At 33.8% G+C, this 12,359-nt stretch overlaps 1 protein-coding gene across 1 annotated transcript in view; it reads left to right on the top strand.

Annotated features, from left to right (window-relative positions):
• Positions 1-11,826, top strand: part of LOC124354061 — a 306,617-nt gene extending 294,791 nt beyond the window's left edge. Inside the window, exons 5-7 of the mRNA XM_046804237.1 lie at positions 6,532-6,708; positions 8,530-8,698; positions 9,460-11,826. Of these exons, the coding sequence (XP_046660193.1) occupies positions 6,532-6,708; positions 8,530-8,698; positions 9,460-9,823 (710 nt within the window). The 3' untranslated portion in view covers positions 9,824-11,826. The remainder of the gene's footprint in view (positions 1-6,531; positions 6,709-8,529; positions 8,699-9,459) is intronic.
• Positions 11,827-12,359: the final 533 nt, after the last annotated feature.

The following is a 12,359-nucleotide window of genomic DNA, read 5'->3' as shown; positions in this document are numbered from 1 at the left end:
GCATTGACTGGTCACGTGACGCACAGCTGGCGTTGGTGGGACGTGTTACACAAACATTAAAACATACAACTGTAATATTTTGCAAGCACATGTAACGCATTAATTTATAATTTGTCCTACGCTCATACGTCTTATGGCGTAGTTTTTAAAGTATGAAATACAGTACAGTTAATAATAAAGGATTTATTTGCCATAACGATTAATAACAAATTTGATATGTTAAACATAAAAACACTTATTTAAGTATAATGATAATATCCTTTATTGAACCTAATACCTACTATCTCAACTTGTTCGAAACGTAAGTATCTGTCTCATAATGTGTAATATCAAAAGGTAACTAAAATGTTTACTAGAATAGTATTGCAAATTAAAAAAAAAAAAACAATATTGGTTAGAATTGTATGTAAGTTTTATTATTAGTTTCAATCATTCTTATACCTCAACTAAATTTATAACATCTTAGGTACATATACATATTTAAAGAGTAGAACATGGATGTGTTATCCGTTGTTTATTTATATATAAATGTAATAAATATTTGTACGGTATGCCCCCCTCTCCAACGCATAGTTCCACAATCTAAAGTTTTTTTTATTGGCGGAGAAAATAAAATAAAATAAGAAATTAATCATATACACAAATACACAAATACAAACTAGCAATAAAGTTTGTCATAAATGTCATAATACATTTTTATAGGTCATTCTTGTTCGCTTAGTAATTAACATTTTTATTTAATTTTACTTAGTGTTCCTTTATCAAGTTACAGACTATTAGACTATTTTAGTAGTTTATAACCCAAGTAATCACATAGTTTCCTAATGTAGGTCAGACTCAAATAAAAGACCAAAACTATTGTAGTTAATATGTTGTTAAAACATTGCAACTTTTACCAAATATAATTAGAATCACGCAATATACTATAGAACAATATTTAATTCATTTATTAGCATATGCATTTATACATGTAATAATAAAAGTCTTCCTTTTTAATAAACAAATTGACCATTTTAACTAAAGAAGTACCTAAAATGAGGGTTTGAAGTTTAATTTCTATCACACGGTGAAATGCTGTGCTAATCTGCATTCTTATGCTGCTAGCCGACACGTTAAATTGTAAGTCACAAGCCTTAATACTACAGAACGTCCTTGAAAGCACATATCTGAGCGGACGCTGAGCTTGCTACGCTCTCCTGAACTTTGGCTCAAGGTCACATGATGTCAGTGTATCCGGCTGTTGGACTTTCTACAGCTTTCTCACCTTCTCCTACTCTGAGCTAAAATTTACAGATGTTCGTAACATTTTTGTACGTGCGTTACAACAAGTTCTGGCATAGAACCGTCGTTACTTTATACTGTGTGAAAAGTGTCAACTGTACAAACTTTAATGATAATATAAATTCCATTACAGTAAGCGCCTTTTATTCTCCATATTTGTAAAAGCCTACAACATATTACTGGCCATTGTGACACGACATCCTTAAGGTAAGAGATTATAACATCACAGATATCCCCCTCTGTGTCATACATAAATAACTTATAGGAGGGTCTTTGATTCCTTTCCATGCCTTTTTGTATGGGTAACTCATCCTCGGTTGTGTTTTATTCACTCCCTTTCATTAGTACCAAGTTTATACAATATTTTTTATTTTTAATCGACAATGTTTTTTATTTTTAACAGTATTCTAGTAAAATTGTGTCAGTTTTATATACCTTCATGATATCAAATGTTAGTAATTTTGTTTTTAAAATTTAAACTGTAGTCATGACCACATGTAAATGTTGTAATCTACGGAAATAAGCTTTCCAAATCTCCCCACTGTGAGTACAATAGAGTTCTAACAATTTATTTAAATAATCACATCGTTATATACACATTTATTTATAAATATTTCTTAATTATTTAAAATATGATGTTCTTGACAACATTGAAAATAGAATCAGTCTTTGCCCTAAATCCTGAGTCAGAAAATGTTTCTTTCTCTTCATAAAATATGATTTTCATAATTCACCACATTGTGCTAAAGAATCACAGTCTCCAGTGTTTTTCCCTATTCGAACTATAACTATAAGTTAGTTATCCGGATGTCTTCTCGCCCAAACAGTAGGATCTCCATGCAGTTGCAGGACGGTCAGCTAGGACATAACCAAAGACCACGTTAAGTAAGTCTAGTCTTGGGTAATGTTAGTTAGGGAAGGTCACGTGACATCAGGGAGGAAGCCGCCGCAGAGTACGTTACATCCAATTGTCTTAATACTAATTATTTTGAGTAAGAATGATCGGTTGTACAGTATAACGTAAGTTACGAAGATTTCTATCATTGTGTGATGAAATTCCAAAAACAAGACAAGGTCAAACTGTTTGAACGTAATCAAGATCTGACCTTAGTATATATATATATATATATATATATATATATATATATATATATATATATATATGTAACATGGGGAATAAAATTAGAATTGAAAATTGGTTCCATTGCAGTTAACGTGTGGATTGCCGGTAAACGTGATACTACAGTTCTCTACGTCTTTGACCGCATACCTAACGGAATGATTAGAACCCTTACTTTAGACTCATTGTGTTGAAATTATTTATTTATATGATCCATTTATATCCATTCATATTTTATATTTATAGGATCAAGTAGAGTATCATCAGTTGTTTTCATATAAGGACCTCTAAATCGTTGTAATAAATTTTTATTGACACAAATTCCTCGTTCCACTGCACAGGGCAAACATTGTTTCTTTCTGTAAATATGTATTGTATGCTATTCAAACAGTTTTTTTAATTTTGTATTCAATCCTTTGCACTGAAATGGCAAACAGTTTCAGTTTTTGAAACCACAACCAAAGTCTTTCTTTTTCACTAGATCTTTTTCTAGTGGTGAAGGCCAGAAGCATTGTCGTGTTTTAAAATTGTAAAATCTTACTATACAGGATGTTCCATTTTAAACAATTGGGATTAGTTGGATTGCATCGGTAAGTGACCTTAAGAAAAAAGGGATAAGGATACTATCACAGATGTCACAGATCGAGAACATATATAAATATTTTACCCGAGAGAGGTCGGCTCCCGAAGGGGCGGAAGGATTGCGACACCTGCCATCCCGAGGGAGAACGTCTTCCCTCTTGTTGAGTGTGTACCTGTGAGAAAATTGTTGCACCTCCGAGGCTTTTGTGTAAATGTAGGCTAACTTAGATCAATGTTCTAAAACAACATTACAGATCTTAATTTTATTTCCATGTATTAATAAACTATAGCATTATCTCACGAGAGTAGAAAGTATAAATGTTTGATTTATTCCTTTGGTTAAAGCTTTTCATTGATGATGATGGGTGGTTCGAAAGAATGATAGTTTTTCTCACGTTTGTTAGGTATGTATGTGTATTTAATCTGTTTAATTGAAGTAATATAGTATGACCCCATAGAAGTAATATAGATAATTATTGCATTTTTTATACTAAAAACAACAGACAGCTGATTTTAAATTAGTTAGTTGATTGTGAATAACTGTCTGTGCATCACAAGTGCTTTAGCAATCAACTGTTTTAAATTAATCAAATATACTTCCATAAGATTAACATTACAACTTTGGAAGTTCGTGGGGAAGAAAGGTATAGTTTGGTGCATTTAAAATCCACAAAAGGCACATTTAGAGTGTAACAGTTTTCGATAGATACCGTTCATGTATATAAATGGTAGATTTAGATACCAAAAATGACTTCACAAAAATCAATAAAGAGCCTTTTGAATACTGGAAATTCTTGGATTGAAGCTGCCATTATCGCCGATGCCAAGCGTCGATGCAGCTTTGACGAAGCCCTTAATGTTTTATTTGACACCATCTCGCCATCAAAGGGTTCTGACTTTTGATTAAACCGGAGATACAAGGATAAAACCGCGGCCGCAGGCCAAACCCTCTCCCTTTCTACCCCTGGTACTAGAGTGTAGACTCATCCTTGACTTGGATGACACAGTTTTAAACGATATTTTCAGACTATTGACATAGACTTATTGTATTTGCATTGTAAGTAAAACTCTAAGTATAACGTTTTTTCGGTAGGGATAACAAGCAAACATTTAATTAATTACTCAAATGTATTTTCCTCTCAGTTTCTGATAAAGCTGATATTTTCAAACCCATTTAAATAAATAGCAAATAACCTTAAAATATTGTAAAAGTTATTAAAACAATTATATAAAAGCTATATATTTATAAAAAACAATATGGTATGTGCATTCATGCATATATAATATCAATAAACATTGAATCACAAAAAGTACTTGCTCCGCCGGGACTCGAACCCGGATCTTTCACTTGCCGGCTGAATGTGCTACCATTACACCACAGAGCCCTTACTTTTTACGATTCAATTATTTTGTATTTGGCCGTATCTGTCACATATGCGTTTAAATAACCAAACTAACATATGATCCGAAGACCAAATATCTGTCAAATGACTTTTATTTACATTTATTAAATTTGTATAAGTGGCAATAGCCTAATTTAACCTAGTTTACGTCTTAAACCTTTATGATGTAGAACTGTAGAACAGCCAGGGTTGCAGAACTAAACATATTGCATGTTACCATGGAGTAGTGAGTGCGTTATGTTTGCGGTAAAGAGATGAAGGGAGATGGGATGGAAATCAGAAATCACTTCGAGGCAGCGGTAACTTCTCGCTCGGAATAATGATCATTCTCTGAGGCAGAAACTCCCTACCGCAAGATATTCCTGATCCTCTGATACATTGATTATTTGCCCAGGTATCATACTTTGTCGCTTTTTATTATAATCCCATTTCTATGTACTTAAATGTTACACCCCACTTTAATTTTATTTATAAAATCTAATAAATAAGTACAACAATTTTGGATCATAGACATTCAGTAATTGATTTAACACAATTTGTTACACATCACGTGGGAAGGGTTGGTTCATTGTGAATGCTGAGTCTGGAATACGACGCTGTCACAGATTGACTTCTGGAATGTGCAGTCATGCTCGTCTGAAGAGCTCCAATAAATGTCTGTGGCGAAGAAGCTCAAATGCTCTTCACGTCGTTTCGACATAAGATACACTTACACTACATAACAATAATAATTTATTAAAGTTGATACAGTTGTCTAAACAAATGCATGTTCTTTGTCATTATTACACCTGTCTAATCATTAAACTCTTTACTTATTCGGCTTACTCTGCACATACTTATTTATAACATATAAAATACCTAATTATAAAATACAAATTAAAACTTCAATCCTAAAGCACTTCTCGGGCGTTTCTGACTATTCTAATTTCAAAATTGTCATCCTAATGTGTGGCTTATTTATTAAATTAACGAAGGCCTATTTCCTCAATCCTTTCTATTGAAATGTTAATAAAATTATGTAAAGAAACGATGTGTTAATAATTAACATATTACAAATTCACATTACATTAATATTATATATATATATATATATATATATATATATATATATATATATATATATATATATATATATATATATAATAATGAAGGGTACCACAATACCCAAATGGGTTTTATATATATATATATATATATATATATATATATATATATATATATATAATATAATATTTTAATACATTAATGTTCCATCTCAAATACCACGGCCCACGGCCCATTAAACATTTTTGACATTCTAACCCAACAGCGCATTTGTGGGTTTTGGCTCTAATCGAGGCATTAAACTCATAAAGACCACCATATAGTGGTCGTTGATGAATTCGATTGATCCGTAATAACGCTCTACAGAAAACTCAGTTAACAAAGAGTTGACTGATGAGACAATTTAGATTATTAGACCACTAGAAAAGTGGTTAAATTAATGGTCGTAGACGTTTGACGGCCCTAGCCACATGTGATGTAATTATCCTCCGTCACTATATTAGATCATATATACGAGAACACTTAGTGAGACCTGGGTAACTCTCCCAGGACCGCTTAGAGGATTCCCGCATATCTGCATAAAGCATTTTGTGGCATCTCCTTCAATAATAAAAGTAAGTAAAGTTCATAACTTTACGATCGCATGTACTTTTAATGCAACGTTTTGGGTGATTGTAATCAGTGGTTGTCTTAAAATTTTTAAAGTAGTTTATGTGTGATGAAGCAAGAGGGGGTAAATACATTTAAACTTTGATTTTAAAATAGTATTGATATTGGGAAATACATTTGCAACAGTACTTTTGGAGAGGTATATGAGGCACTAGGATCAGTGTGACAATGTTTATACGCGAGTTATAGGAAATTCACCTTAACATTTTCAGCACCAGGCATATAAATTACTCCACATGTGTAAACATTGCAATCATAAATCTTCACGTGGGGCTGAGAATGTTAACATTGTTTACTTTAGCGAATCCAGTAGTGCTATGTATTGTTTAGCTTTTTACCTAGCTTGAATTACGTATAAGATTTATTTCAGTTAATTTAATTAGCTATAAACAATTACACAACCTATGTGTCACGTACACCGTAATGTTGCAGGAGTGGGTATTGTCCTGGTGGCCGTCTCAGGAGTGGCGTGGCGCCTCACCTCCCAAGACGCCCCCTCCTGCCGCGCCATGTTGGGTCTGGGGGGTGACGATACCGGTGGAGAACCCAACAGAAGGTTCGTGCCCAGGCTTCCGCCCTCGTATGGTCGCCCGCATCACCCTTATGCAGGTAATATTATTATGTCCTACCACCAATTACTTCTGTTCGTTATCTTCTATTTCTCTACGAGATATTTGTTATTATCTTCCTTTGTACTGAATGGCGTTCCCTAAATTCTAGCAATTAAATTAAATTTCTATAATCGTAGTCCTTATCTTATTCCTCCTGTCATAGCGTTTTATTGTTGTGGTTATTTCTTTGCCCTTATACTTGTACATAACCAAAATATGGAGTCTTCGACATACGTTACTGGTAAGTGTTTTTGTTCCGTGTATCGTTTTTGTAATTTTAAAAGCATATTTTACATTTTTTAGTATTATAACGACGTCAGACATGACAAATTAACTCGACGCTCTCTGATCTGAGGAGCAAGAGTACTCTTGCGTTATTTTTATTGTTCTTCTTCCATTCGTTCGACGAAACACTAACTGCAACTAATATTGCAAATCTGAGGTGTTACTGTTAAGAGTCAGAACAGTACTAATTCTTAAAACTGTTAGATAGTGATACTTAGGGTGTGGAAGAGATAATACTATTATATTATGATTATTCGTATAGTTTATATTTATATGAATACATTATAACTAATATAATTCATTATTAATTTTATAATTAACTCTTCCGCTCCATATACATCATCCATAATTCTTTCTCTGTAAAAAATCCTTACACCTCCCGATTAATGGCTTTGATCTTCTTCTCCATCTTTCTTCTCCCTTTCACTCATTTGTAGTCTGTTGCTACGTAACATTTTAATTTCTTGTAGGATCCTGCTGACCCTTGAAAATTATAGGAATCATTTTAAAAATCCAGATATTTTAATTTTTATTATTATCGTTGGCTATAGTAATCATATATGCACGGTATATTTTTTAAAGAAACATATTCTTATATGAGATGATTTTTAGTGACCCGTGTACAAAGTGGCAAAGTTTAATTGCCGGTTTAATTGCGGCAAAGCTAGATGATACACAATGGTACCACTTCTTGTGATACATTACCCAGTTGAGTTAGCTGTCTGGAACAAACAGAGGGATTCCCATCCGTGCCAGAAGTGCAGGCAGGCTTGCCAACATTGTACGGCAAATGAGACACACTTATGCCGAGACAAAGCTACCGAGAACTGTTTGTGAAGCTTGTTTTCAATATTAAGATCAGATGAATCAATAACATACGTCCTATATCAGCAATGTATTCACGAAATTAATTCTTTAATAATTGATCCTACAAGAATGTTTAATAGTTTTTGTTCATTAACAGTGCTTAACAATTTTTTGCTCCAATACTTATAAATAAAAAGTAGAGAAATTAAACTGTATCCTTAGATTTTATATCATATATTGTTATTTAAAACCTAAAATGTTGGAGGATGAAAAAGTTGTTTACCAACTGTGACAATAAACTTAAGAATAATACAATGTTAGTAGCAATACACCCACAATAGTGTGGTGTTTTGTAGTTCAGTCAGTACAGTATTTGTAAATGTTTTGGATATTTGAAAGCAGTTCAAAACACAAGAAAATGCCTTACCAGGTGAAGTTACAACTAAGAAGCCCGAATCACCACCAATGATCGGGGTAGGCGGGCTGCTTGCAAGAACGGAACCCTCAGCAATCACCCATTTAAGCAGCAGCCGCGCTCGACGTTGCTTGATCGGTTACCTGGCGATAACTGCTGTACTTACTATATTTCACCATTTGCATTATTAAAACTACTGTGATTTTAAATGTATTCGGGATAAGATTCAGATTACAACTGTGTGTGTGTGAGTTTGTTCATGCCTACTTGAAATTCGTATAAATATTGACGTCATTAATACGTCTGTTACAGCGATGATGTACCCAGAATTCCAGTACAGGGCGCCACCGCCATCCTACCAAGCGTCGATGCAGGAGTACAGGCTTAGGCTCCTGTTGCTGGACCGTCACTCGGGGGCAGCGCCGGGGGCGGCTGTCTCACCGCCCCCCACATACCGCTCGCAGGCGGGTAGTCTCCTCAGGTAATACAATTTTCTTACAAGTACCTTTTAAAATAACCTCTTCTTGCTAAAATGTGTGTGAAATTCATTATGTGACTCTGAATAATTTATAGACTATATCATACTTCATTAGTGTTAGCCCCATGTCCGCACTTCAAAGTATTTAAGGTGTTAGAAAATTATCCTTACGGTAAAACTTTCCCAACATCGACGGCAACAAGCGCATTAACAAGGCGCAGGCCTTGTCCTGCGTTGACAAGGCGCATTAATGCCAAACAAGAGATTAATATGTCACTATTTTTTTCTTTTATTCACAAGTTATAGTATTTCCTGTGCCTTCCTTCACAAAAGAAATACAATTATCAATGTTAGTAACCATAATTCCTAAAAGATGGTATCTTTTTGCCTAAATTCATCTTGAAAAAGTGGATTTATTAAAATGTATTTGAAAACAAATTTATGTTCTTAGGCTTATGCGTCTGGTAGTAGATCATAGGGTTTTTTTGTTCACACTGAGTAGAAACATTTTTAAATCATGAAATATTTTGGCCTCGGTATGGAGACCGTCGTTATCAAACAGATCTAAGCTGGAAACGTTTCATTGTTTTGGCCATGTTTCGAGATAAGTGAACTGAAAAAGTTGGTTGAAGGCTTGTAATAGAATTGCTCACATTCACAGTGTTTGGAGTAATCTTCCTGCCGATGTGTTTTTACCAGCAGGAGTTTTGGATTATCCTACCTAGGCTGACCAGATCATAAGTCTAATGATGTTTCAATTACAGGGCTCCCATCGGATTCCGGGGGCGAGAGACGCACACGCCCAGCCAGTCCGAGTACAGCCGGCCTCCAAGCTATCGTTCCCGCACCAGCTCCCGACCCGACCCTGCCAGCTCACACAGTAGAGAGCCTTCAGGCTCCGACCCCGGGCAGGCCGTCAACGTCATCACAGTTCATCCTCACATCATCAAACTAGCGCCTTCGCCACCCCTGCCTGCCAAGACTGCGGGCAAGGACTCCAACCTGGTCACCATCGTCCAGACCGCCTCCGAGCCCACAGGACCCGTCATTGTCACCATCAGCGGGCAGCAGGATAGTTCCTCGAGCCACTGCCACCAATCCGAGATGGAAATTTTGGCTCATCTATAGCCTTCTGTCATGGAGATTTTGGATTGTCCTCGGCATATCTAACTGTAAAGTGGGATTCTGGACTATTTGGAATCTCCTTTTGTCATGTACTGGAATCTAATATAATGTAGAGTTTTGTATGGTTTCTAGATGTGCTCTTCACTCATCTCTGGCAATTGTAAAAATTTTGTATATTTGGCATTACCAACCTTATTTTTTCTCAGCTACAGATAAAAAGTAAAATAGATCTTAATTCACAATATTCTACATTCACTAGGTTCTGTCCTAGTTCCTAGTATTTGGGGTTAGATCAGTTCTTTTTCCTGAAATTCATCATAAAATGGACGCTGTGGTTGTCCTTAATTATTCCACTTATATCTATGACATGGTTTCGTTTTGGAAATGCTAGGCTGTTTTTGCAGTTTTGATTAGTAAGATAATAACTGAACATTAATATTTTACCTTGTCTTTGGCATTTCATAGACTTGTCAAAAAACAGTATGAGCAACTAATCTTGAAAAAGTATAACATTTGAAGTTTTTACTTCTCTTTGGTAATTTTTTAGCACCTGTACTAAATTCAAGCTTCAGCCTTGAATTGAATTTACAGATCTCATTCGATTCTGGTCAAAGAACCAAATGGATGTTTTAGCCCATATGTAGGAATCATAAACACTTCCCAAGCTCTTTGAAGGTATTAAGATTCTAATGCTTCTTTGTAAGCTTATGCAAAATAAATACGTTCTGACGTGGAACACATATTGTGAATGTAATGCACTTTTAAAATATTGCAGATTGATTAATAACGTATCATATTTTGAAAAGCCTTTTAAAACAATGTTTTATCACAGTAGAGGGATGAGCATTTATTTCTAATAAATACTGTTAATAAGGTGCACCGCTACATACGATGGGCTTAGAATATGTGACAGAAGTACATAAGTTTGTTTGACATTCAAGATTACTTACTTACATATACATACACTTTAATACAAATCATTATTTCATTGCTTTGATTTAGATTCAGTATATCGCGTAATTTTACAAAACCTTAACCAACCTCATCTATTATGAGTCCAAAAGTTTTGGCAGCATGCTAAACAGGGCTTTATTTAATAATATATTATTTTTAGATTTTCCAACATAGCATTTCTCATTACACCGTTCCTGGTGAATAGACATACCACAATAGAAATTGTTTTCTTTCTATATTTTTATTTGTATAATGATTCCAGCAATTCGAGTTATATGGGAATACGATTACTCCTGAAGTTTCTATTGTAAAAACTAAGTTTTTGGTGCTAGAGGCAAGATTGAACTGTAAAATATGTAAAGCCAAATCGAATGGTGCCATTCGTATTATATATTTTGTCCTATAAATAGTGTATTTTTCTAACCATAATGACGTTTTTGTCAAAGGAATAGCTTTTGAAAAGGCATGTTTTAGTTAAGGAAACCTGATGTTTTAATTTTAATATTTTTGGGTTTTGAGTAAAGATGTCCTTTATAAACCAATAAAATGAAACTCCTTTGATAATATTAATAATGTGTTGTTAATATTACAAGTTTTTGTCTGTTTTTAGTGTTTGCAATATGAAGTAAATGAATTATTTTTGTGTTGTGTTTTAAAGTCTTGTAGTTCATTTGGACATCTAAATGTATTTTCATCAAATTTAAGAGTATCTATATGTCTGTTTCTCTATATTATTTTAGTTCAATTGTAATATTTTAATTGTTAATTTATGTCATCATATTATTCGACACTGATCATGTTGTCAATAAACTCATATATTCCCATTTAGATTTTCACACCAAACGAGATTGATTTCGATTAGGTGAAGAGTTCCAAAGGCAGATGCCTTGACATGCCTTTCCTGTGACAACCAAAAGCTACGCAACTGTGTACATAGTGTATATAAGTACATGTAGCTGATGTAAAGTTGATGTACATTTGTATAAAGCCACTTGTATTGAGGTGGACACCTCACTGCATTGTTGAATAAATCATTATTTTTCCTATCGTTACCCTTGGATTTATTTTCCTATGATTATTCTGAAGTGTACTGTGTATTTAGTTATTTAAAAGAGTATGCAGTTTTGATTTTTAAGTGCTCAAAAACTGCAAATATTTGAAGTGGGCCTATTGTAATCTAAGTATAAGTACACTGTTCAGTTCAAAATACTAGTAAATCACAATAACCCATGCTATAAGGAAATATTTCTAAGCCTGCAACCAAGCATCAAAATAGTAAATATATTACTAAAAAAATATTACATGCAATATATATTAGTGTTGTTTTAGACATATATTTGATTGAGAAAATCATGTTAACTTTTCTTTTTAGTAAGACAAATTTTTTATATATAATACAGAATCAGTTATTCCAATTAATATAAAAAATCTATTTTAATGTGGATTGTTAAAGACCAATATCTGATGAATTGATTTTCCAATTTATTAGATAACATTACCTAATTCAGTATTTGATAGCTAACATAATCTTTTTAAGGGCACTGAGCAAGAAAAATGTTAAAATACACATTTTTAATAGTGGAAA

This window comes from Homalodisca vitripennis, chromosome 2 (genome assembly GCF_021130785.1).
Source record: "Homalodisca vitripennis isolate AUS2020 chromosome 2, UT_GWSS_2.1, whole genome shotgun sequence".
In the NCBI taxonomy this organism is placed as follows: Eukaryota; Metazoa; Arthropoda; class Insecta; order Hemiptera; family Cicadellidae; genus Homalodisca; species Homalodisca vitripennis.
This window is presented reverse-complemented; position numbering and strand designations above follow the sequence as displayed.